This window comes from Emys orbicularis, chromosome 19 (genome assembly GCF_028017835.1).
Source record: "Emys orbicularis isolate rEmyOrb1 chromosome 19, rEmyOrb1.hap1, whole genome shotgun sequence".
Classification (NCBI taxonomy): Eukaryota; Metazoa; Chordata; order Testudines; family Emydidae; genus Emys; species Emys orbicularis.
In genome coordinates, this window is record NC_088701.1 from 23,405,846 (window position 1) to 23,432,641 (window position 26,796).

Below are 26,796 nucleotides of genomic sequence, written 5' to 3' on the forward strand. Positions count from 1 at the left end.
TCACATGCCTGTGCCCTCCTCCCGGGGCCAGCAGGGGGCACTCATGGCACCGTGGCAGCCCAGCAGCACCATCTCCAGGCCGGGCGGGTCCCAGGGCAGAGGCAAAGTGGCCGGAGCTGGAGGTCCCTGGGGGTCCGTCTCAGGGGCTGGCGGAGCCTGTGGCGGGGGCGTGGCTCCGTGGTGTCCATGGGGGCCAGGGGAGGCCGGTGCTGCCGTGGGAGCAGTGAGGTCCCTGGGGCCGGCCACTGGCCACGTGCTGCCGAGCTCCGCGTCTGTCCCCCCTGCCGAGGTCCACGGGGTGCTGTGGGAGGCGGGCGGGCCCCAGGCCCAGGGGGGCGCAGGCCGGGCGCGGGGGCAGGCTGCGTTGAGACATGGGCTGGGCCCGGCCCTGTGCAGGAAGAAAGCCGGGATGCCCGTCTCCACGCGCAGCGGCTGCAGCAGGGTGGCGCTGGGGAAGGCCGAGGCCGCGTAGGAGGCGGTGCCCTCGGGGCGGGCGAGCGGAGCCGGCGGCTGGGACAGCAGGAAGAGCTGCAGAGCCTGGCGCAGCGACTGCAGCCCCTCGCGCATCTGCAGGACCTGCCCCGACAGCTCGGCCACCTGGGGGCAGGGAGAGGGGTGAGTGCCAGGGGCAGCACCCTGTGCCAGGCAGGGGCCCACGAGCTGGGTGGGAGAACCATGCCCAGGTCCCCTCCCCTGGCCTGGGGCTCCCTGAATCCAGTGCCCGGGTACCCCGTACCAATGCTCTCCCCCACCCCCTGGGCCCCACCCAGGGCACAATGCCAGGGGCGCTGGCTGCCCACGTGCTGAGTCCCCCCACGCGCTTACCGCCTGCCGCAGCTTCTCGATGGCGTCGGCGCCCGTCAGCTCCGCGGGGCCCAGGGGGATGGTGAGCAACCCGCTCTCTGGGGCAAGGGGAGACGGCAGGTTAGCACCTAGCCCTCCTGGAGCAGGGGAGAGAACCCAGGACCCCGAGCCCCAGCCCCACCCAGAGCAGGGGAGAGAACCCAAGAGTCCTAGCCCCAGCCCCACCCAGAGCGGGGGAGAGGACCGCCCCCCCCACTCCCAGGGAGAGAACCCAGGAGTCCGAGCCCCAGCCCCACCCAGAGCAGGGGAGAGAACCCAAGAGTCCTAGCCCCAGCCCCACCCAGAGCAGGGGAGAGAACCCAAGAGTCCTAGCCCCAGCCCCACCCAGAGCAGGGGAGAGAACCCAAGAGTCCTAGCCCCAGCCCCACCCAGAGCAGGGGAGAGAACCCAAGAGTCCTAGCCCCAGCCCCACCCAGAGCGGGGGAGAGGACCGCCCCCCCCACTCCCAGGGAGAGAACCCAGGAGTCCGAGCCCCAGCCCCACCCAGAGCAGGGGAGAGAACCCAAGAGTCCTAGCCCCAGCCCCACCCAGAGCAGGGGAGAGAACCCAAGAGTCCTAGCCCCAGCCCCACCCAGAGCGGGGGAGAGGACCGCCCCCCCCCCCCCCTACTCCTAGGGAGAGAACCCAGGAGTCCGAGCCCCAGCCCCACCCAGAGCAGGGGAGAGAACCCAAGAGTCCTAGCCCCAGCCCCACCCAGAGCAGGGGAGAGAACCCAAGAGTCCTAGCCCCAGCCCCACCCAGAGCGGGGGAGAGGACCGCCCCCCCCACTCCCAGGGAGAGAACCCAGGAGTCCGAGCCCCAGCCCCACCCAGAGCAGGGGAGAGAACCCAAGAGTCCTAGCCCCAGCCCCACCCAGAGCAGGGGAGAGAACCCAAGAGTCCTAGCCCCAGCCCCACCCAGAGCGGGGGAGAGGACCGCCCCCCCCCCCTACTCCTAGGGAGAGAACCCAGGAGTCCGAGCCCCAGCCCCACCCAGAGCAGGGGAGAGAACCCAAGAGTCCTAGCCCCAGCCCCCCCCAGAGCGGGGGAGAGGACCGCCCCCCCCTACTCCTAGGGAGAGAACCCAGGAGTCCGAGCCCCAGCCCCACCCAGAGCAGGGGAGAGAACCCAAGAGTCCTAGGTCCCAGCCCTCCTGGAGCAGGGGAGAGAACCCAAGAGTCCTAGCCCCAGGAGTCCCAGCCCCACCCAGAGCGGGGGAGAGGACCGCCCCCCCCCCCCACTCCCAGGGAGAGAACCCAGGAGTCCTAGTGCCCCAGAGCCTCCCCCTGCCGGGGGCTGCCATTACCTGGCCCAGGGGAGGGGCTGTTGCAGTTGGGGCCGACCTGGAAGCTGAACATGGACTTATCCGAGCCGCAGGCGTCTTCTTCGATGCCGTCCACCACCCTGTAGTGCAGAGCGGCACCGTCACCGGGGGGGACAGAGGCTCCATCAGCCCCAGGGCCACCCAGCACAGGGCAGGGGAAGCAGGCTGGGATCCCCCCCCCCCCCGCATCAGCCCTGGGATGTCCAGCCTGGGGGAGCCACGGGGCCCTACCCAGCATGGGGGCTCCATTCCCCACCCGCTCCCATTACCCCTGGGCTGCCCCCGCCCCATAGGGTTCGTTGCCTGAAGCCACCTGGGCGTGCCCAGCCCCGGGGTAACCAGCAGGAAACACCCCGACCCCGTGTTTGCCTCACTCCCCCCCCCACCCTGGCACCACCTTACCTGGGGCTGAGGTCGGGGGGCCCCATCCAGGGCAGGCTGTGGAGCTGGAGGCCGGCAGCGGGTGGCAGGCGCCGCGTCCGGGGCAGGCCGCCCCTCCTGGGCGACAGCAGCTTGGCTCCCACGGCTGATGGGGGGCAGTCAGGGGGCAGCTGGGGGCTGGACAGTGCCTCGGAGGGCTCCAGGGCTGGGCCAGCTGGCGAGCGGGGCGGGGGCGCCGGGGCGTCCTGCGCAGCCTCGGCCGCCTTCTCCTCCAGCAGGGGATTGTCGCCGTTCAGCGAGCTGGTGTCGGCCTGGGGGGCAGAAGGGGTCAGTGCGGGGGAGGGGCTCCCTGGCCCTGCATCTGCCCCACATGCCCGGAGCCAGGTCACCGCCCCCTGCCTCAGGGGTTCTCGAGTGATGCCTGCGCCCAGCCCGAGGCCGAGTGCCTTTTCTCACTGACATCAGAACGGCCAGCCTGGGTCAGACCAAGGGTCCATCCAGCCCAGTGTCCTGTCTGCCGACCGTGGCCAATGCCAGGTGCCCCAGAGGGAGTGAACAGAGCAGGGAATCACCAAGTGATCCATCCCCATCGCCCATTCCCAGCTCTGGCAAACAGCGGCTATAGACACCATCCCTGCCCATCCCGGCTAGTAGCCATTGATGGACCTATTCTCCAGGAACTTATCTAGCACTTTTCTGAACCCTGTGATAGTCTACAAAATTGGGACAGGGGTGGGGAGTAGGGGCCTATATAAGAAAAAGGCCCCAAAATCGGGACTGTCCCTATAAAATCGGGACATCTGGTCACCGTACATTTGAGTTCCTTCAGAATTCGTGGGTGACTCCCATCTGGTCCTGGTGACTCATTGCTGAATTCTGGGACAGTTCCTCAGATCTGTCACCTAAACAGAACGGCTCAGGTGTGGGAATCTCCCGCACGTCCTCAGCCGTGAAGACCGATGCAAAGAATTCATTTAGTTTCTCCACAATGGCCTTATCGTCCTTGAGTGCTCCCTCAGCATTTTGATCGTCCAGTGGCCCCACTGGTTGTTTAGCAGCTTCCTGTTTCTAATGTACTTACAAATTTTTTGCTATTACTTTTTGAGTCTTTGGCTAGCTGTTCTTCAAAATCTTTTTTGGCCTTGCTGATTCTAGTTTTACACTTCACGTGCCGGAGTTTATGCTCCTTTCTAGTTTTCTCACTAGGAATTAACTGCCACGTTTGAAAGGACGCCTTCTTGCCTCTCACTGCTGGTCTTACTTTGTTGTTTAGCCACGGTGCTCTTTTTTGGTTCTCTTACTATGTGTTTTAATTTGGGGGATACATTTAAATTGACCCTCTACTATGGTGTCTTTTAAAAGTTTCCATGCAGCTTGCAGGGATTTCACTTTTGGTGCTAAACCTTTTAATTTCTGTTTCACTAACCTCCTCATTTGTGTGCAGTCCCCCTTTCTGAAATTAAGTGCTACAGTGTTGAGCTGCTGTGGTGTTTTCCCCACCACAGGGATGTTACATTTCATTATATTCTGGTCACTATTACCAAGCGATCCAGCTCTAGTCACCTCTTGGACCAGATCCTGTGCTCCACTTAGGAGTAAATCAAGAATTGCCTCTCCGCTTGTGCGTTCCAGGACTAGCTGCTCCAAGAAGCAGTCATTTAAGGTGTCAAGAAACTTTATCTCTGCATCCTGTCCTGAGGTGACACGTACCCAGTCAATATGGGGATAGTTGAACTCCCCCATTATTATGGAGTTTTTTATTTATTTGAATAGCCTCTCTAACCTTCCTGAGCATTTCACAGTCACTAGCACCATCCTGGTCAGGTGGTCAGTGATATATCCCTACCGCTGTATTCTTATGAGTAGAGCCTGGGATTACTATCCAGAGAGATTCTATGGGCCAGTTTGATTCATTTACTATTTTTACTTCATTTGATTCAACGCTTTCTTTCACATCTAGCACCACTCCCCCACCAGCACGACCTGGTCTGTCCTTCCGATATCTTTTTGTACCCTGGTATTATTGTGTCCCATTGGTATTAGTGTGTCCCATTGATTATCCTCATTCCCCCAAGCTTCTGTGATGCCGATTCTATCAATATCCTCATTGAATACGAGGCACTCTAGTTCACCCAGCTTAGTAGTTAGACTCCTAGCATTGGTATATAAGCACGTTAAAAACTTGTCACTTTTTAACTGTCTGCCATTACATTAAATTAATGGAGATATCCCATCTCCTAGAACTGGAAGGGACCTTGAAAGGTCATCGAGTCCAGCCCCCTGCCTTCACTAGCAGGACCAAGTACTGATTTTGCCCCAGATCCCTAAGTGGCCCCCTCAAGGATTGAACTCATAACCCTGGGTTTAGCAGGCCAATGCTCAAACCACTGAGCAATCCCTCCCCCTTACATGATGTAATTGAATGGGGCTTTTTTTCATTTGACTGTTTCTCATCAGATCCTACCTGTATTTTATCATCTTCCATCCTCTCCTCCGTACTAGGACATAGACAATCTCCATTAAGAGATCCTCCTCTATGGGATGTCTCTGTTCGAACCACGAGCTCCTCTGCACCTGTTGGCTTTCCCCCAGCCCTTAAGTTTCCCCAGTTCCTAGTCAATCTAACCCCCTTCTCCCTACACCATTGTCTCAGCCATGCAGTGAGACCCTGTGGCCCTGCACGTGGAACTGGGAGCATCTCAGAGGATGCTACCATGGAGTCCTGGTCTTCAATCTCTTACCTAGCAGCCTACATTTGGCCTCCAGGACATCTCTCCTACCCTTCCCTAGGTCACTGTTACCAACATGTACCACGACCACCGGCTCCACCCCAGCACTACACATCAGTCTGTCTAGACGTCTCGAGAGATCCGCAACCTGCGCACCAGGCAGGTTCTCCCGGTCATCGCAAACCCAGCTCTCTAGGTTTCTAATGATCGAATCGCCCATTACTATTACCTGTCTCTGCCTAATACCTGGAGTTCCCTCCCCCGGAGAGGTATCCTCCGTGCGAAAGGAGACCACGACTTCATCTGGAAGGAGGGTCCCAACTATGGGATCGTTTCCCTCTGCTCCGGCTGGATGTTCTCCTTCCCTGGGACTTTCATCCTCCTCAACAGCACAAAGGCTGTCAGAACGGGGCTGGGACAGTTCTACTGGGTCCCGGAAAGTCTCCTCTATGTACCTCTCTGTCCCCCTCAGCTCCTCCAGCTCGGCCACTCTGGTCTCCAAAGCCCATACGCGGTCTCTGCGGCTCCTTGCACCGAGCGCACACAGACGCCACCCGCCCATAGGGCAGGTGATCAGACATGCTGCACTGGGTGCAATAAACTGGGTCGCCCCCGCTCAGCTGCTGGACTCTGCCTGCGTCCCCGTTTCACTCCTGCAGCTCCGTGGGTGTTGATTTGTTTTTATTGTGGGGGTATTTGACTAAGTGTAAGGAATGTTAAGTGATGGTTTGGGGGAGGAAGGGAGGGGCCCCCCATCGGCTCAGTAGGGCGGGGGGCCAACCCCTGCCCTGGAGCGGTGTGAGACCAGTGTGACGTTAGGAGTGTGATATTGAAAGGTGACAGGGCCAGAAAGAGTTAATTAACTCACACTGACCTGACCTACGTAAATGAACAGAGCTTTGAAATGCAGCCGGCAGTGTTAGAGGTAGAAGGGGAGATGTTTGCTCAGGGCTTGGGATGTAAGCAAACAAGTCTTGTCTATTGCTATAGCTTTGATTCAAAGATCAAAAAAGGAATATTAACATTTAGGAAGACCATTGAGGGAAATGGTATTATTGTCTCTCTGTCTCTTTGAAGGTTGTGGTAACCTGTATCTGAACTGTTTAATGGATAAATTACCCTGTGCTAATTGCCAGGATGTTTGGAAGGAGAATTAAGCCTATTGTTTTCTCAGGCCGAAAGGCTGCTGGAAATGTATAAGCACCGTGGGACACGATCCTGCTTCATCTCAGATCTGCTTTGGGTTTCAAGAGGGGGAAATCTTAAGCCACAAGGATTGAGATCCCCAGTCACTGACTGGAGTCACCCTGAATATGGACATTGGACTATAACCTCTGGACTATTTCTAAAAGGACTTTTGGCAACTACAAGCTCATCTCTGCTATGTATCTGAACCTCAAGAATTGAATTCAAGTCTGTCTGTATATTGATCTTTTACCCAACACTCTCTCTCTTTTCTTTTGTAATCAATTTTAGCTTAGTTAACAAGAATTGACTATAGCGTGTATTTTGGGTAGGATCTAAGTTATCATTGGACCTGGGTGTGTGGCTGATCTTTTGGGATTGGAAGAACCTTTTCTTTTATATGATATGAGAAGATTTTCAGATTCATCATCATATGTCTGACGTGTGTCTGGACGGAGGCCTGAGGCTGGGCACTTTAAGGGAACTGCCTTGTTTGGACTTCTGAGTAACCAGTGAGATACTATAGAAGCTGTTTGGTAAATCTCAGCACTGGAAGATCCACCAGCGTTTGGGGTTTGTCTGCCCCGTTCTGTTTGCAGTTCACCCTGATTGAGTGACCTCAGCCGGCTCCCACAGGCAGCGCCGTCACAACCAGCATTGCACTGGGCCTGCACGACTGGTCGGGGTGAGCACCCCCTCCCCCCGCTGCACTGGGGCTGGAGCAGATCGCCCCTGGTGAGCCCCCGCCCCAGGTGCCCAGCCAAGCACTAGGGGGCGCTCGCTGCCCCGCCCCGGCCCCGCCCCTCACCTGGGCCCCGGCGCTGCCCAGGTTGTAGCTGAGCTCGGCGCGGATCTCCTGGCGGAACTTGCGGGCGAACTCGGGGTACAGCGCCAGGCTCTCGCCCAGCCCCCGCAGGCTCAGGCACTGCAGGTCGCAGTAGGTCAGGCCCTTGACGTCCGCGTTGGCCTTGATCACGCGCTCCTGGCCCAAGAGGTCGCAGCCCAGCAGGTCGCCCTTCCCTAGGAGCAAACGGCGGGTCGCTGAGGCCCAGGGATGCAGCAGGCCCAGTGCCCCCCCACCCAGGCGTTACAGCCCATCTGGGGCCCTGGGGGGGGAACAGCCGCTGCCTCTGCTCCCGCTGAGGTTTGGGGGGGGGAGCTCATCCCCATCCCTATACCACAAAACCAGCAGAGACCCCCAGGGCTGGGCTAGCAGGGGCTGCGGGTCGGGAGTGAGGGGCACTGGCAGAGGTGGGGGTGAGGAGCCCAGGGCTGGGCTAGCAGGGGCTGCGGGTCAGGAGTGAGGGGCACCGGCAGAGCTGGGAGGAGCCCAGGGCTGGGCTAGCAGGGGCTGCGGGTCGGGAGTGAGGGGCACCGGCAGAGCTGGGGTGGGGGGGCAGGGCTGGGCTAGCAGGGGCTGCGGGTTGGGAGTGAGGGGCACCGGCAGAGCTGGGGGAGCCCAGGGCTGGGCTAGCAGGGGCTGCGGGTCGGGAGTGAGGGGCACCGGCAGAGCTGGGGGGGGGCAGGGCTGGGCTAGCAGGGGCTGCGGGTCGGGAGTGAGGGGCACCGGCAGAGCTGGGGGAGCCCAGGGCTGGGCTAGCAGGGGCTGCGGGTCGGGAGTGAGGGGCACCGGCAGAGCTGGGGGGGGGCAGGGCTGGGCTAGCAGGGGCTGCGGGTCGGGAGTGAGGGGCACATCCTCAGTGAAGCCTTTGGTTTAGCCAGCACCGTGACCGAGCAGAGTGTGCATCCCTGCCTGATTCCCCGCCCCGCCCCAGCAGGGCTCAGACCTAGGATGGCCAGGACGGTGTCGTCCCGCAGCACCTCCATGGAGCCGGAGCCCACGAAGTAGAGGGCCTGCAGGGCGTCGCCACGGCGGATGAGGAACTCGCCCGGGGTGCAGAACGCCGGCTTGATGCTGAGTGAGAGGGCGCGGAGGCAGCCCCGACTCGCCGCCTCGAACACCGGCAGCTGCAGCAGCTCCTTGTTGAGGTGCATGGCGATGTCGGCTCGCAGCTCGTCTGGCAGGCTCCGCAGCAGCTGGGCGGGGGCCGGAGGAAGCAGAATTAACGAGCCCAGCTCCCGCTCGGGTGGCCCAGCCCCTCCCCCCCTGCCAGACCACCACCCCCCCGCCCAGGAGGTGCGCCCAGAGATGGCAGAGTGAAAACACGCACACAAGAACCCAACCTCAGAAGAGACAAAACAGGCTGCTCCCTGGGGGGGCCCGACTTCCCCCCTTGCTCTAGGCCAGCCCCCTATGGAGCCCCCAGCCTGCCAGCAGGCCCAGGAACCCCCCACTCGGCTCTTAGAGTGAGAGCTTTCATGTGAACACAGTTTTCAATGCCCCAAGGCCCCACCCCCATCCCAGTCCATGAGCCCCCGCCACCTCACTCTGTTCCCCCAGGAGTCCGGCAGAGGGTGATGCATGGGCCCTGCCCGCCAGCCTGGCGGGGGGGAGGTGAGACAGCCGGGGGTGGGTGAGGGAGGGGTCGAGGGCTGGCGGGGGAGGGGTAGGAAAGCGGGGGGGACTGGAGGGCAAGGGGTCGGGGGGCCAGCGGGGGGGCTCACCTCGTGGGTGTCGATGCCGTTGTGCAGGGCCCAGCTGGTCTGGAAGAATTCCAGCATGCGCTGCTTGAGCGCCTTGGGGATGCGGTGAATGCGGATGAAGTCGCGCAGGTCGCGGGTGCGGCTGTGGTAGAGGAAGCGCCGGGCGTACATGCGCTGGATAATGGCCGTCACGTTCCCGAACACCACGGCGTGCATCAGCGCTGCGGGGAGAGCGGGACCGGGGTCGGGCCTGGCCGGGGGCGGGGAGCCCGGACGCCTGGGCAGGCTCCGTGTAACGTGGCTGAACCAATCGCTCCCACCCAAGCGCTTGGTAGAGACCCACTCAGGGGGGCTGCGGGTCGGGAGTGAGGGGCACCGGCAGAGATGGGGGGGAGCCCAGGGCTGGGCTAGCAGGGGCTGTGGGTCGGGAGTGAGGGGCACCGGCAGAGCTCTGGGGAGGGAGCCCAGGGCTGGGCTGGCAGGGGGCTGCGGGACGGGAGTGAGGGGCACCGGCAGAGCTGGGGGGGAGCCCAGGGCTGGGCTAGCAGCGGCTGTGGGTCGGGAGTGAGGGGCACCGGCAGAGCTCTGGGGAGGGAGCCCAGGGCTGGGCTGGCAGGGGGCTGCGGGTCGGGAGTGAGGGGCATTAGCCACCCATGGGGGGCAGAGCAGGGGGCGCCTGGGTGCCGGGCGGGGGAGGGGGACACCTCCTGCGGCTAGTGATCCCCCTTGGCAGCGTCTGTGGGCGAAGCCCCCGCCCGCCCGCCCACTCACACGACAGGCGCTCACCCGTCTCCATGGCAACTGCCCGTCGCCGTATCCAGAGCCCGGGTGAGACTGTGGGATGGGGTGGGCACAGGCGGTTGGGGGTGGGGGCTACATCTCCCCACAGGCCCCCCCAGGGCTCCCCGAGCCGCATCCCTTGGTGGGAGGCCAGGATGCAAAGTGCCCAGGAGACGAGGTCACTGGGGTCCTGGTACAGAGATTGGGGGGCAGCCTGATCCTCCCCTGCTGGTCATCCCCAGTAACCCCCACACCTCTCCGGCCTCGCCCAGCACCTAACCCCCCCGGGCACCCTCCATGCCCCGGTTCCCCTCCCCGCCAGGCAGCCCCTCACACCTCTGCCAGCACCCCCAGCCCCCTGGTGCCCCTCACCCTGGCCTCAAAGCCCTGCAGTCCCCCACCCTCAGTGCCCTGCCCACCGGTCCTGTGTCTGCCTCCCCCTGAGGGCTCTGCTCCCCTGGTGCCCCGCACCCAATGTCCTGCAGCCCCCCCACTCCCCTAGTGCCCCCCGTCCGGGGGCCCTGATTCCCCCGCCCAGTGCCCTGCCCCCCCGCCCCCTCACCCCCGATGAGCATGGTGCAGATGGAGAAGATTTTCTCGGTGTCGGTGTTGGCCGAGACGTTGCCGAAGCCGACGCTGGTCAGGCTGCTGAGGGCGAAGTAGAGCGAGGTCAGGTAGGAGCTACGCAGAGACGGGCCCCCCAGCAGCTCCCAGCTGCTCCCGTTGAGGCTGCAGTTGGCTCCGGGGGGGCCCCCCAGGCCCGTCCCGTTGGCCGGGGATCTGCAGCTCTTCCTCGCCAGGTAGTAGGGGGTCTCGAGTCGCCGCGCCAGCTCCTGGAGCCAACCTGGGGGGGGGGGGGGGAGATGGGTCAAAGCCCCCCCGGGGCAGAGCACAAGCAGCCCCCCAGGCTGGGACGAGCTGGGGCAGGGGCCCAGAGGGAGGGCCTGCCCCACGGTGTGAGCGAGCCCAAGGCAGGGGCAGGGCAGCCTGGGGCGCACTGGCGGGGGATGGGCTTAGTAGGGGCACCTCAGACTGCGTGCTGGGGGTGTACATGTATGTCTGTAGCTATGCATGCTCCCCCATGTGGGCACATGGTTCACAGAGGCAGGTGCACACGTGTTGTGAGTGGGTGTGCGATCACACACGTGTCGTGCAGAGCAGCGGGTGTACGCCTATTGTGACTGAGCATGCGATTGCACCTGTGTGGTGCAGAGTGGCAGGTGCACGTATTGGGGTGTGCCCTGTGCACACACACGTGGTGCAGAGCGGTGGGTGTATGCCTGTTGTGACTGGGTGTGCAATCGCACGTTTGGTGCAGAGCGGCAGGTGCATGCCTGTTGTGACTGGGTGTGCAATTGCACACGTGGTGCAGAGCAGCGGGTGTCCTCCTGTTGTGACTGGGTGTACAATCGCACACGTGTGGTGCAGAGCAGCAGGTGCACACCTGTTATGACTGGGTGTGCAATTGCCCACGTAGTGCAGAGCAGCGGGTGTCCTCCTGTTGTGACTGGGCGTGCAATCACACATGTGTGGTGCGGAGCGGCGGGTGCACCTGTTGGGACTTGGTGTGCAATCGCACGCGTAGTGCAGAGCAGCAGGTGTCCTCCTGTTGTGACTAGGTGTGCAATCGCACATGTGTGGTGCAGAGCGGCGGGTGCACACCTGTTGCGACTGGGCGTGCAATCGCACGTGTGGTGCAGGGCGACGGGTGCACCTGTTGTGACTGGGTGTGCAATCGCACACGTAGTGCAGAGCAGCAGGTGTCCTCCTGTTGTGACTGGGTGTGCAATCGCACACATGTGGTGCAGAGCGGCGGGTGCGCTTGTTGTGACTGGGTGTGCAATCACACACGTGTGATGCAGCGCGGCGGGGGTGCCCCGTGCACACGCGTGTGTCCCACATACCGATCTCTGGCACCTCCGAGCGGCTGCTCTCGATCTCCAGCTGGCCGATGAAGAACCAGACGCAGGCGACCCAGTGGGCCAGCAGGGCGAAGACGATCATGAGCAGCGTCAGCACCACGGCGCTGTACTGCGAGTACCGGTCCAGGTTCGGCAGCAGCCGTAGCAGCCGTAGCAGCCGCACCGTCTTCAGCAGGTGAGCCCCGAAATACTGCGGGGAGAGAGCGCGGGGGTGGGGAAGGGCACTGCCGGGGGCTCCCCCAGACACCCAGCAGGGCTGGGCTGAGGCCGGCAGAGGCCGATATGGGGCTGGAGCTGGTGGGCCCAAGGGGGAGATTGGCTGGGGGCTGGAGTGGGGCTGGCTCAGTCCCACGGTCCCTGGGGAGCTGAATTCCCGGCTTTGCTGGTGCTTGGGGGCTCCAGGCCTGCGGCTGCGACGCCAGCCCCGGGGCCCTCCCCTCCCCCCGGGGCCGACTCACCACGTTGACCTTGAAGGCGTAGAGCAGGTCGAAGGGCAGGGCGGCGACCAGGTCCAGCAGGAACCAGCTGCTGAGGTAGTGCAGGAAGATGGAGTGCGGGTCGAACACCACCTGTCCCGACTTGCTGACGAAGGTGGTGCGGAAATTGAGCACGATGTCTGCGGGGAGCACAGCGCCCGCGGGGTTAACGTGGGGGGGCGGAGTCACCAGTGAACTGAGCTCAATGGCCTCAGCGCAGCCCCCGTGGGGAGGAAAGGTCCTGGCCTGCGAGCAGCACCAAGCAAAGAGCCAGGGCTGGGATGGCAGGGGGCTGCGGGTCGGGATTGGGGGGCACCGGCAGAGCTGGCAGTGGGGTAGCCGGGCAGGGGGCTGCGGGTCGGGATTGGGGGCACCGGCAGAGCTGGCAGTGGGGTAGCCGGGCAGGGGCTGCGGGTCGGGAGTGGGGGCACCGGCAGAGCTGACAGTGGGGTAGCCGGGCAGGGGGCTGCGGGTCGGGATTGGGGGGCACCGGCAGAGCTGGCAGTGGGGTAGCCGGGCAGGGGGCTGCGGGTCGGGATTGGGGGCACCGGCAGAGCTGGCAGTGGGGTAGCCGGGCAGGGGCTGCGGGTCGGGAGTGGGGGCACCGGCAGAGCTGACAGTGGGGTAGCCGGGCAGGGGGCTGCGGGTCGGGATTGGGGGGCACCGGCAGAGGTGGCAGTGGGGTAGCCGGGCAGGGGGCTGCGGGTCGGGAGTGGGGGCACCGGCAGAGCTGGCAGTGGGGTAGCCGGGCAGGGGGCTGCGGGTCGGGAGTGGGGGCACCGGCAGAGCTGGCAGTGGGGTAGCCGGGCAGGGGGCTGCGGGTCGGGAGTGGGGGGCACCGGCAGAGGTGGCAGTGGGGTAGCCGGGCAGGGGCTGCGGGTCGGGAGTGGGGGGCACCGGCAGAGCTGGCAGTGGGGTAGCCGGGCAGGGGGCTGCGGGTCGGGATTGGGGGCACCGGCAGAGGTGGCAGTGGGGTAGCCGGGCAGGGGGCTGGGGGTCGGGATTGGGGGCACCGGCAGAGCTGGCAGTGGGGTAGCCGGGCAGGGGGCTGCGGGTCAGGATTGGGGGGCACCGGCAGAGCTGGCAGTGGGGTAGCCGGGCAGGGGGCTGCGGGTCGGGATTGGGGGGCACCGGCAGAGCTGGCGGTGGGGTAGCCGGGCAGGGGGCTGCGGGTCGGGATTGGGGGGCACCGGCAGAGCTGGCGGTGGGGTAGCCGGGCAGGGGGCTGCGGGTCGGGAGTGGGGGGCACCGGCAGAGCTGGCGGTGGGGTAGCCGGGCAGGGGCTGCGGGTCGGGATTGGGGGGCACCGGCAGAGCTGGCGGTGGGGTAGCCGGGCAGGGGGCTGCGGGTCGGGATTGGGGGCACCGGCAGAGCTGGCAGTGGGGTAGCCGGGCAGGGTGTGGCACCCAGACTCCTTACCCAGGATGAAGAGGATCTCCACGCACAGGTCGCAGACGCTGGGGGGGCCGCGGCCGGCCGTGAGCCCCTCGTCGGAGCCGGCGCCCACACAGACGCTGTAGGGCACCGTCACGGCCACGTAGAGCGTGGCCAGCAGGATGAGCCCGTCCCAGCCGGCCTTGAAGGCGCCGTAATGCAGCAGGATGAAGGGAGACTTCCGGATCGCGGCCACCTTGTACTCGGGGAGCGAGGGCTTGTCCCCAAACACGCCCTGGGCAAGGGGCCGGGGTCAGCGCCTCCCCCAGGGAACCCCACCAGCCTGCCCCCGGACCCCTCCAACCCAGGCAGCCCCCCGCCCTCCCCCAGGGACCCCCCACCAGCCTGCCCCCAGACCTGTCCGACCCAGGCAGCCCCCCGCCCTCCCCCAGGGAACCCCCACCAGCCTGCCCCCGGACCCCTCCGACCCAGGCAGCCCCCCGCCCTCCCCCAGGGAACCCCCACCAGCCTGCCCCCGGACCCCTCCGACCCAGGCAGCCCCCCGCCCTCCCCCAGGGAACCCCCACCAGCCTGCCCCCGGACCCCTCCGACCCAGGCAGCCCCCCGCCCTCCCTCAGGGACCCCCCACCGCCAGCCCCAACTCATGGTCTTGTCCCCAACCCCCCACTCACAGCCCAGCCCCCCCCATGCACCTTGTTGAGCTTGTGTTTGCTCCTGCCCTGTTTCTGCAGGTGCCCGGAGAGGTGATAGAGCACAGCCCGGCTCCGGCGCCGGTTGGCATTGAATCCTGTGGCGCCAGCCCGGCTGAACCGGCGCTTCCCACCTGCCCAAGAGAGGGGGGGAGCAGCGGACATTAGGGGCACCCCGGGGGGGCAATGGGACAGGGCGTCAGCATCTACGTTCCCTCTAAGCTGTGCCGACGCCCCTCCCCCCAGTCCAGCTGCTGTGGAGAGAGCTGGGGGGGGGGGGGGAGTCCTCTCTCCCTGGCGCAGCCCCAGGGCAGCCTGCACCCCAAACCCCTCATCCCTGGCCCCACCCCAGAGCCCACCCCCCCCCCAGCCCTGAGCCCCCTGCCACACCCCAAACCCCTCATCCCTGGCCCCACCCTCTGCCCTCGCCCCGAGCCACACCCCAAACCCCTCATCCCTGGCCCCACCCCAGAGCCCACCCCCCTGCCCCCTGCCACACCCCAAACCCCTCATCCCTGGCCCCACCCCAGAGCCCGCCCCCCAGCCCCAAGCCCCCTGCCACACCCCAAACCCCTCATCCCTGGCCCCACCCCAGAGCCCGTCCCCCCCGCCCCCAAGCCCTGAGCCCCCTGCCACCCCCCAAACCCCTCATCCCTGGCCCCACCCCAGAGCCCACCCCCCACCCTCTGCCCTCGCCCCAAGCCCCTGCCACACCCCAAACCCCTCATCCCTGGCCCCACCCTCTGCCCTCGCCCTGAGACACACCCCAAACCCCTCATCCCTGGCCCCACCCCAGAGCCCACCCCCCCGCCCCCTGCCACACCCCAAACCCCTCATCCCTGGCCCCACCCCAGAGCCCGTCCCCCCCGCCCCCCAGCCCTGAGCCCCCTGCCACACCCCAAACCCCTCATCCCTGGCCCCACCCCAGAGCCCACCCCCCACCCTCTGCCCTCGCCCCAAGCCCCCTGCCACACCCCAAACCCCTCATCCCTGGCCCCACCCTCTGCCCTCGCCCCGAGCCACACCCCAAACCCCTCATCCCTGGCCCCACCCCAGAGCCCACCCCCCCCGCCCCCCAGCCCTAAGCCCCCTGCCACACCCCAAACCCCTCATCCCTGGCCCCACCCCAGAGCCCGCCCCCCAGCCCCGAGCCCCCTGCCAAACTCCAAACCCCTCATCCCTGGCCCCACCCCAGAGCCCGTCCCCCCCGCCCCCCAGCCCTGAGCCCCCTGCCACACCCCAAACCCCTCATCCCTGGCCCCACCCCAGAGCCCACCCCCACCCTCTGCCCTCGCCCCGAACCCCCTGCCACACCCCAAACCCCTCATCCCTGGCCCCACCCTCTGCCCTCGCCCCAAGCCCCCTGCCACACCCCAACCCCCTCATCTCTGGCCCCACCCCAGAGCCCACCCCCCACCCTCTGCCCCGAGCCCCCTGCCACACCCCAAACCCCTCATCCCTGGCCCCACCCCAGAGCCCACCCCCCCTGCCACACCCCAAACCCCTCATCCCCGGCCACACCCCAGAGCCCGTCCCCCCCGCCCCGAGCCCCCTCCCACACTCCAAACCCCTCGGCCCCACCCCCGCCACATGAATTTTGTGATGTGTCACACGTCACCTCCATATTGGTGCACGTAGCGAAATCCATTCCGCACGCGTGTCGTGTGCATCTGTGTAACACGCAACCCCCGCATCCAACCTGGGCCCTTCTCCACTCACGGACCAGGCCGCTGCAGCTTGAGCTAGAGGCTAGCTTCAGCCCCCAACTAAAACCTCTCCAGCGCATCATCAGAGATCTACAACCTATCCTGAAAGATGATCTTTTACTGTCACAGATCTTGGGAGACAGACCTGTCCTCGCTTACAGACAACCCCCCAACCTAAAGCAAATACTCACCAGCAACCACACATCACTGAACAAAAACACTGACCCAGGAACCTATCCTTGTAACAAAGCCCGATGCCAACTCTGTCCACATATCTATTCAAGTGACACCATCATAGGGCCTAATCACATCAGCCATACCATCAGGGGCTCGTTCACCTGCACATCTACCAATGTGATATATGCCATCATGTGCCAGCAATGCCCCTCTGCCATGTACATTGGCCAAACCGGACAGTCTCTATGCAAAAGAATTAATGGACACAAATCTGACATCAGGAATCATAATACTCAAAAACCAGTGGGAGAACACTTTAACCTGCCTGGCCATTCTTTGACAGACCTGCGGGTGGCTATCTTAAAACAGAAAAACTTCAAAAACAGACTCCAAGGAGAGACTGCTGAGCTGGAATTGATATGCAAACTAGACACAATCAACTCAGGATTAAATAAAGACTGGGAATGGCTGAGCCATTACAAACATTGAATCTATCTCCCCTTGTAAGTATTTTCACACTTGCTTCTTATCAAACTGTCTGTACTGAGCCATCTTGATTATCACTTCAAAAGTTTTTTTTCTCTTACTTAATTGGCCTCTCAGAGTTGGTAAGACAACTCCCACCTGTTCATGCTCTCTGTATGTGTGTATATATATCTCCTCAATATATGGTTCACTCTATATGCATCCGAAGAAGTGGGTTGTAGCCCACGAAAGCTTAAGCTCTAATAAATTTGTTAGTCTCTAAGGTGCCACAAGTACTCCTGTTATTTGAGCTAGAGGAGTCACTCCACCAGATGGCAGCAGTAGCAGGCTGTTACCCTGCATGTGACCCAGCCTCTGAAGGGCCCACGATTTGCTTGGCCAGCGAGCGTGAGTGTCTGGGGCTGTCTCTAAGGCCCAGTTGCCATGGAGATTGCCTGCAGACACCCCCCCCACACAATGCCCCCCCAGACCCCCCCCCACACACACCTTCCTTCCAGCTCTCCGCACCCGGCCGGCTCTTGCTGTCGGTGATGTCCTTGTGGGAGACCAGGAAAAGCGCCACCTCGCCCTTCTCGTTCTTAATGGGCACCACGTCCAGGAGGCACCAGAAGGGGGCACCTGGGGGACAGCGGGGAGCTGCTAACGGCCCGGAGCGCTGTGCTCGCCCCCCCTACCCCCCAGGGCGCCAAGGGGATTAGCCCTCCCATCAGAACTGAAGGGGAAACTGAGGCACGGAGGGACTTGCCTCTGAGCGTGTACAGCAGGGCAGAGCTGGGGAGAGAACCCGGGCGTCCCGGCTCCCAGTTGCAGCTGGAAACAGACTGCCGGTGGTGGGTGGCACATGGGCCCCTGGTGGGCACCGAGCCCCCGCCCTGCCCCGTCCCGCTCACTCACCGCTCTTCCTGTAGAGGAGCAGCTCGGCCTTGAACTCCTGGCGCTCGTCCAGCGCCTTGCGGATCTGCTGGCGGACGAGCTCGCTGGTGTCGGGCCCGTAGAGGAAGGTGCAGGCGCAGCAGCGCTGCATGACCTCGGCCCGCGAGAAGCCCGTCAGGTCGCAGAAGCCGTCGGAGCAGTACACCACCGGGAAGGTGCCGCGCACCTGCGCATTGCCCAGCACAAAGTTACTGTCTGCAAGACACGAGGCGCCAGCGTGGGGACGGGCACCCAGCACCGGGGCAGGGCATGGGGACGGGCACAGAGCAGGGCAGAGCGGCCAGCGCCGGGGCAGGGCGTGGGGACGGGCACAGAGCAGGGCAGAGCGGCCAGCGCCGGGGCAGGGCGTGGGGACCGGCACAGAGCAGAGCGGCCAGCGCCGGGGCAGGGCGTGGGGACGGGCACAGAGCAGAGCGGCCAGCGCCGGGGCAGGGCGTGGGGACGGGCACAGAGCAGGGCAGAGCGGCCAGCGCCGGGGCAGGGCGTGGGGACGGGCACAGAGCAGGGCAGAGCGGCCAGCGCCGGGGCAGGGCGTGGGGATGGGCACAGAGCAGGGCAGAGCGGCCAGCGCCAGGGCAGGGCATGGGGACGGGCACAGAGCAGGGCAGAGCAGCCAGCGCCGGGCGTGGGGATGGGCACAGAGCAGGGCAGAGCGGCCAGCGCCGGGGCAGGGCGTGGGGACGGGCACGGAGCAGGGCATAGAGGAAGGCACTGGGGCAGGGCTTGGGGAGCGCCAGGCCGGTGGGTCTTGCTGTGGTCGGTGGGGGGGGCGGGCGGGACTGGAAGGTTGGGATGAGGGGAGGGGAGCCCAGGTGCCCAGCCCCCATCTTCCACGTGCCCGGGGGTGTCTGCACCCGCAGGCCCCGCTCGAGCTATTTTTACCCCGTGGCTCCCGGCGCGGTTAGTCATCTCTGCGCCATTTGGACAGAACCTGCCTCGTTCGCACCAGCTGAGAGCCGGAGCCCACTCCCAGCCCTGCCTCATTTGCATACATTTGCATTTGAACAGCAGCAAGGGGGGGACACAAGCGGGGTGGGGGGGAGAGAACGGCTGCTCCCAGCTTGACCCCCCTGTGCCCCCCGCCCTGGGGACCTTGCTCCATGTGGGGGCCAGGCCGGGGGCAGCTGGGGGGGCTCTGCCCCGCTGTGGAATGTAACACGGGTTCCCAAAACTAAAGGGGATTTTGGGGGGAGGGGACATCCCCCCCCGGAGCCCAGCCCCCCCCAGCGCCCAGGAGCTGCCCATTCCCCAGGCTGCGGCTGTAAATCACCCCAGGTAACAGGGGCCCCTGGGGGCGGCTCCACCGGCTAATTGCGCTCAGCTGCAGGAGCGGCTGCCCCGAGAGGCAGCGTCGCTGCACCCCAGCCTGGCTGAGCCGCAAAGTGCCCCCCCAGGGGGGTCCCAGATGGGCCCGGTGCTTAAACAACAACACAGCTGAGAGCGCTTGGCCTGGCCTCCTGCCCCAGCCTGCGGCACCAGCCGGGCCTCGGCCGCGCTCACACCCCGGCGCCGGGCTCTGTCTGCCCTGCAATCAGAGACCCGCGTTGGCCCGGGCCAGCTGATGGGGGCTCGCAGGGCTCGGGCCGCGGGGATGTGTCTGTGCAGTGTCCGCGGTTGTTTTCCAGCCCAGGCTGGGCTCATTGGCTCCGCCTGGGGCTTGGGCCCGTCACAGGAAGAGGATTTCAATGCCCAGCTCACGCTCCAGCCCTGTGAGGGATGGGAACAGCCGCGGTGGGGTGGGGGTGGGGGGGTTGGTCGGTGGCTGGGCACTGGGGCATCTCCCCAAATTAATCTCCTGCCACCACAGGGGCCTTGGCCAGGGCACCTCGCCCTGTGCTTGGGACCATGTGGCCGGGGCTCCCCGGGAGCGCAGAGATGATGCGATCCCCTCAGGGCCAAACAGCCATGAGGAGCCGGGCCAGCCCGCCAGGGTGGAGAGCTACCCACACACCCCGGCCGGCTGCGTCTCCTTCCCCAGCTCCAAGCCAGCGCCAGCCACCGAGGGGATAACCCAGCCCGTGGCTCCGGCCTGGCCCAAACCCCACTGGGGGTCAGGGCTGCTCAACAGGAGACTTGTTCCTTTCAAGGCCCTAACATGACCCCCCCCCCCGCCCCAGCCTGGCTCTGACCCCAGGCGCTGCAGAGAGAGCAGGGGCCCAAGCAGGGAGATTTCACCCCCAGCCTGAACCGCAGAGCCCTGGGCAGCATGGTTACATGCTGCTCAACAGCTGCTGCATCCCACCCCAGAGGCAGCTGCATTTCAGCACTGCGCAATCCCTGCCGAGCGCCCTCTTGGCACCCAGGCTTGGGGCTGAGAAGGGCACAGGAAAAGCCCGGAGGGACTGGCATCACGCCCAGCGAGTCCCCTCCCGCCGCACCGCGCCAGGGCCACCTGTGCGAACCCCAGAGCCACATGTTCAGTCTCTGCTGTTTACAGCCAGGCCCCTGGGCCTCCCCGAGGAACCTGCCTCTGGGGATCGGACCCCAGCCCGAGGGCCCCCCGCATCGCCACCAAGGCTTGTCTCGGGGCTTGGCGCCGCACCCCCTGGCAATTCCAAGGGAATTCGGGCGCAGCCGGCTCCTCGCGACACCCCTGCTCACCCCAGGCTGACAGCGCGGCGTGTGCCGCGGGCGCCCAGGCCCTGCTCTGTAATTTGCCTGCTGCTGTTACTCACTGCAAGCTGGGGAGGGGGAAGGGGCTCGGGTATTTATAGCAATCAGCTCCTGGAGCAAGGATTGCCTCCGTTCCCCAGCCAGCCGGGCCGGGTGCGTGGAGAAGCAGTGTCTGGAGCACAGGGAAACTGAGGCAGAGAGGAGATGGGAATTGTCCAAAGTCACCCAGTGGGTCAGTGCTAGAGCTGGGAAGGGACCTCACGTCTCCCGCTCCAAGGGCTCTGAACGCCCCCCCGAGCAGGGCCTAGACCCCAAGCGTCCTGACTCCCAGCCCCAGCCAGGCTCCCCCCCGCTCAGAGCTTCGCCTCAGGGACAAAATCAGCAGACTGGGGCACGTCCCTTTCCCACCTGTCTCCCCTACATCCCCCCCCCCAGCACAGGGCAGACGCCAGGCCTCCCCCAGGCCCCCGGCTTGGGCTGCTCCCAGCCAGGCTCAGATTAACCCGCTTGGCCCCACTGGGTTGGGATCTGGCCCGTGGCATGTGATCCCACGCGAGCAGCACGCGTGTGCGTGACAGCTGGCGTGTGCAGGGGGCGCAGGGCGGGGGGGCAGTCATGCAGCCTCCCCCGCCCCCCAGGGCCCGGCCCCAGCACAGGTGGCAGAGCTATTGTTCTGTTCTCAGCGAAGGCTATTTATACCCGGGGACACCACATGCTGCTGTCTATAACCGTATCCTTCCGCCTACTCAGGGAAAGTAGTCTGTCTGTAGAACAAACTCGGGGCGAGCGCTCGCTCAGGGCTGGGGCCGGGCTGGTCTCCCCTCGGCCCTGCGTCCTGCAGCACAGGCCCCCTAGCGCCGCACTGACGGAGGGACGAGCGCCCCCTACTGAGCCCCCGCCTGCTCCCTGGCTGCCTTGGGGGTTTGCTTAGACGTCTCCCAGCCACAGAGCGACTGGGCTGAACCTGGCGCCGCTTTGAGGCCTGACGCGCTCATGGCACGAGGGGCAGCCAATGCAGCTGCAGGCCGGACGCCTCTGCAGGAGACTGGGCTGGCAAAGCAGCAGGAAGCAGCCTCAGGCCGGCCCTGGAGCGAGCAGGGGGCCCTCGGAGCTGCCAGGCCAGCAGCGGGGTTGGGGCCCAGGGGGATCCTCGCTGCCCGCGGGAGAGCAGGGAGCTGTGGGCAGTAGGCGGAGCAGGAGGACGGGGGAACCGGCCACCTGCTGGGCAGACAGATGGAGGCACATATGCCGGGCTGGTATTTTGGGGCTGCTGCCCACCTCAGGGCCATGAGCAGAGATGGGCCCGGAGGTTTCTGCAGCTGAACATTCAGGACCATGCCCCAGTGAGAAGAGCTGGGCTGGCAGCTAACCCACAGGCCTGGGGAGCCCAGCGCCACCTTGGGCCTGTCTCATCCCCTCCCTTTGCCTCAGTTTCCCCAGAGATAAGTCTATTGACCTAGCCTAGAGGGGGAGCTCCTGGCACCACACCCCTGAGCTTCACTGCTGCCTGCACGCCACGGGGCATCTGCTTTGCTGTCCACAGACACGGGCTGCCGTCGCTCGCTGGTGGGTGTCAGGGGCCCACGCTCTGGACAACACTCACTCCCAAGCTGCCCTCTTTGGTTTCAGGGAGATTGTTCGATGGGTTACGGGTAGCACCTCGAAGCCCACTGGGCACAGAGTAAGAGACCTAGAGAGGGGAAACTGAGGTACGGAGCGATGACGCGTCCGTGGCAGAGCTGGGAACCAAACCCAGGGGTCAATTCAAAGTCTGAACCGTCAGCCCAGCCGTCCCGGTGCTGGATGTTTGCTGGCCCGAGGAACTCCAAGCCAGATCCGCGTCTGGCGGGCTCCAAGCCCCACAAAGAAGCTAAGAACATAAGAATGGCCAGACTGGATCAGACCAGGGGTCCGTCTAGCCCAGTGTCCTGTCTGCCAACAGTGGCCAGTGCCAGGTGCCCCCGAGGGAATGAACAGACCAGGGAATCATCAAGTGATCCATCCCGTCGCCCATTCCCAGCTCTGGCAAACCGAGGCCAGGGACCCCATCCCTAGAAGCTCTGTTCCTAGTGGGGATTTGGGGCGCGCCTGACCCCGGCCAAGGCCTCCCACACCACGGATTGGCCCTGCGGGGCGGGAAGGAACTCAGGGAGCTGGCCGAGGTGCTGAACTCATTTGCTGCTCTGCAGAACACTTGGGGTGGGATCTTTGGGGCTGGGTTTGAATCCAGGGGGCCCTGGCCAGGCGCTGGCGGGTGAGGTCCCAATGCCCAGCAGAGATCAACACAGTCAAGGATCCATTGCAGGACTATAACAGAAGGGGAAGGGCTGACTGACGTTCCCCCAAACCTGATCATCCACCCACCCCAGCCTGCAGCAAGGACACTGGAGAAATGGACATCACATGCCCATCAACACAGGATTGTCTAACCCAGAGAGCCCCCCACATCCTCAGGCACACAGACCCCTCCAGCAGTGACCCTGGCCCATCTGTGCACACGCACACAGAGCCCAGCAGCCGTGCTGGTGTGACCTCTCTCTCACACACCCTGTGAGGGAGCTGGATGTGACCCCTGTATTTAGTTTGCCTGACCCCTTTCATTAAAAAAACCACCTCCACTGTTTGCAGCAGGCCGGTGACATGCAGCAGGGAGAGATCCCTGGGGCCAGGGAAGTACCTTTTCTTTGTCCCATGACATTCCAGCCAGGTTTGGCTGAGATAGCAACTTTGTAAGCCCCAGCTTGTGTCGCCAGCAGGGCAAAATCCTCATTGAAGGTGACTATTCCCCAGTGCTGGGCCCGCGTCCCAGCCGAAGCAGCAGCACAGGGCACGGGAAAGGCCTGGGAAACAGACGTCTTCTGCGGGGAGGAGGGAGACCTCAGCTGGGCTCTCTCCTGCCAAGCCCCCTGCCCAGCACACGGCCCCGGTGGCCCAGGCCATGGGCAGGGCCCAGAGAAGGAGGCAACTGTTCAGTATTTGTATCCTGCTCAGTCAGCGGCTCCTGCCATTGTTGCAAGGAACAGAAACGTCCATTTCCTCCCGGGGTTTTCTCGGGTCCCCTCGCTGCCCCTGACAGCACCGTAGTCCCCCCGGGAGAGCCAGGGAAACAGAGACGTGCCCCAGGCCACAAAGTGAATCGGGGCAGAAGCAGAATTAGCCCTCAGGGCCGCCTGACTCCGAACCCGGTGCTCACTCCGCCAGGCCAGGCCAACACTCAGGCCCCAGCTGGCTTATACTGGACACCCAGACCCTGAGACGTCTGCGGGGGCGGGGGGGGGGGGGACACCCCCTACCACCATTTTTGCTGTCAGTGACATGCCCAGCACTGCCCAGGGACTCGGTGGCAGAGGCCAGGATAGAATCCAGCTCTCCAGGGCAGCTTTCTTCTGCCTTCACCACGAGACCCTGGCTTCATTCACGGCAGCCCTGCTGGCTCAAGAGCCAGTGACCTAACAGACAGCCCCGTTCACTGCGTCGTGGCCCCCAGGAACAGGCCGTCCGGCGCACGGAGTGAGCCAGGGCCCCCGGGGGGGGGGGGGGCGGGCGGCTGCATGGGCCTCTGACCAATATCTCACCAATATACACATCAATACTGTGTGTGTGTGTGTGTATCTGTGTACACACACACTCTGTATACACTACACAGGCACTCCAGTACGCCCGGAGTAGGAATCCGACTGCACATACATTTGTGTGTGGATATACGCAACTATTGACACCTCTACAGGGGAACACTGCACACCCGACACAGAACCCGATTGTAGAAATAGAAACTACATGCACGAGTGTCCCTCAGTGTGTAGCTGCCGATCACAAGAGTGGTGCTGCATTGTGTGTGCGGATACATGGACACACTCACTCCCGTAGCTATGATACAACAGCACTCTGGTAGGTACGCGATGGTCCATATTCGCACATGTGCACAACAGCAGAGCTGTAGAATTATTCATGAGTGTGAATATCACATATTGTACCCCCCCCCCAGCCACAGGCTGTGTCTGTGCACACCCAAGAATGACGCTGCCGCAGGCGAGTGGGAACTCTACACACAGACACGGACAGCAGCAGCACTGTGGAGTCGGTTGGTGTGTAATTGCACAGCACCATGTGTGCGTGTTTGTGCCTGCGTATGTTTGTGTGTGTTTGTGCGTGTGTGTTTGTGCCTGCGCCTGCATGTGTTTGTGCCTGTGCCTGCTTGTGTTTGTGCATGTGTGCGTGTTTGTGCCTGCATGTATTTGTGCCTGTGTGTGTGCATGTATGTGCATGTTTGTGTGTGTGTCTGTTTGTGCATGTGTGTCTGTTTCTGCATGTTTGTGCGTGTGTGTCTGTTTGTGTGTGTATGTCCGCGTGTTTGTGCATGTTTGTTTGTGTGTGTCTGTTTGTGCGTGTTGTGTGTTTGTGTGTTTGTGCGTATTCTGTTACTACAGCTCCTTGAGTTTAGATTTCAAGGCCCGAAGGAGCCATTGTGGTCTGTCTGTCCTCCTGCCCCAACGTAATCCCCAGAGCAGATCTAGAAAACCAGCCAGGCTGGAGAACCCCCTGGAGCCGTGGGCGCTGTGAGATCTGGGTTCTGTTTTCTCTCCGGCATGACGAGAGACTCACTCGTTTCGTCCCAGAGGAGAGGAGCAAACGCTGTTTGCGCAGTTCCACTACCCAGGAGCGAGATCTGTGACACCGGCTGTCTCTGGGCATCCATCAGCGAGACTGGCCTTTCTGATCCCTGGGCTGGACTGAACTCACTGCCCCTTTCCAAGAGCCGCTTGTTTGCCCCCCCGGATCTCACTTTTCCAAAACAGACAAGAAAACAGCAGCTGCTTTGGGTGCAAACGCCACATCTGGGGATTTTCCTGGAAGGGCGGCAGCAGGCCGGGGCCAAACCAGTTCACAGGAGTTTGTAACTCGCACTCCAAGTTCCCTGCTGCATCTTGGATCGCACCCAGTATAACAGCTCCTGTATGTGTGTGGCACTGTGTGTGTGTGTGTGTGGCACTGTGTCGCTCTGTGTGTGTGTGTCGCTGTGCGTGTGTGTCGCTGTGTGAGTCTGTGTGTGTGTGTGTGGCACTGTGTGTGTGTGTGGCACTGTGTCGCTCTGTGTGTGTGTGTCGCTGTGTGTGTGTGTCGCTGTGTGTGTGTGTGTGGCACTGTGTCGCTGTGCGTGTGTGTCGCTGTGTGAGTCTGTGTGTGTGTGTGTGTGTGGCACTGTGTGGCTCTGTGTGTGTGTGTGTGCCACTGTGTCGCTCTGTGTGTGTGTGTGTGTTGCTGTGTGTGTGTGTCACTGTGTCGCTGTGTGTGTGTCGCTGTGCGTGTGTGTGTGTCGCTGTGTGAGTCTGTGTGTGTGTGTGGCAGTGTGTGGCTCTGTATGTGTGTGTGTGTGCGCCACTGTGTCGCTCTGTGTGTGTGTGTTGCTGTGTGTGTGTGTCACTGTGTCGCTGTGTGTGTGTCGCTGTGCGTGTGAGTCTGTGTGTGTGTGTGGCAGTGTGTGTGTGTGTGTGAATATATATATATATATATATATATATATATATATATATATATATATATATATATATATATGTGTGTGTGAGAGAGAGCTCTGCCGGGTTGGCTGGGATAATGCTCACGTTACGGATCAGCCCGGCTGCTGGGATGTTACTGAGTATTACACAAGCGGACGGGGTATTTATAGATTATCGCAGGGTGGGTTTTTTGTGTCTCCAGTTTTAAAAGCCCCTTAAAAGACACAGGCTCTAAAGACATTGTCACTCCGCTCAGCCGGGGGTGAATTAAATCGCTCCTCTGGGTTCCCCTCCCCCCCCCCTTCAGGACTTGGCTACTCCAAATACTTGGGGACAGACCTGAGCCTGTGGCCGGGGCTCTCGAAGAAGCCAGGAAACCGATCGCCCCTGGCCCCCCTGCGGGGCCTGACCCTGGCCAGCAGAAGTGGCCACCAGGCCAAGGCGGTTTTAGACCCCGCAGAGCAAATGAAATTGGCCGGAAAGTTCCCCTGGCGCCAGCCACTGCCCTGGGTTCTCCCCCCACAGCCCAGCAAGGGAACCCCCCAGTGCCCTGCCGGGAGCGCCGGCTGTCCACACTGCGCTCCCGCTCGGGCCGATGTAACGCACGTCACTCGGGGGGGTGAAGGAGACACTCGAAATAACCAGATGACTCCGGTGGATTTCACCAGACTTTGGATCTGGCCCCAAATGCCTCCCACGCACAACCCCCCTCCCCGCCCCCCCAGGCCCAGCCCGGACAGCGGGACCCCAGTTCCAGCCTGCGGGAGCATTTGGGAGTCGGAAGGTCCCACTGAAAACAACCCCCCGGTTCAACCCAACGAGCCTCGTGTCCCAGGGGCCGGGCGGTGACTGGGGGCCGAACCGGTTCATGTCCCGGGCGGCTCCCCCAGCACGACCCAGGGGCTGCGGGGGGCGGGGGGGGGGAGATCAGACCCGGGTCGGTGGCGATTCCTCGCCCTTTGCAACGGGCGCCCCCCCCCCCCCCCAAGCGCGGAGCCCGGAGCCCGGACGCGCGGGTGATGGGCGCGGGGGTCACTCACGTGTCCCGTCGAAGCGGGTGGCGATGGTGTCCAGGAAGGTGTTCTGGGGCGCCAGCAGCCCCCGCATGGCCGCGGGCAT

General features: G+C 63.5%; 1 protein-coding gene across 1 annotated transcript; it reads right to left on the reverse strand.

Annotated features, from left to right (window-relative positions):
• Positions 1-26,796, reverse strand: KCNH3 (potassium voltage-gated channel subfamily H member 3). Its single transcript, XM_065419345.1, has 15 exons — positions 26,718-26,796; positions 17,531-17,764; positions 17,123-17,254; positions 14,271-14,401; positions 13,603-13,852; positions 12,166-12,323; positions 11,690-11,897; positions 10,348-10,629; positions 9,027-9,226; positions 8,249-8,498; positions 7,270-7,481; positions 2,569-2,858; positions 2,149-2,246; positions 826-902; positions 1-597 (listed from the first exon to the last, which is right to left on the reverse strand). Exons 1-15 carry the CDS (start codon positions 26,794-26,796, stop codon positions 1-3), a joined length of 3,198 nt encoding a protein of 1,065 aa, XP_065275417.1.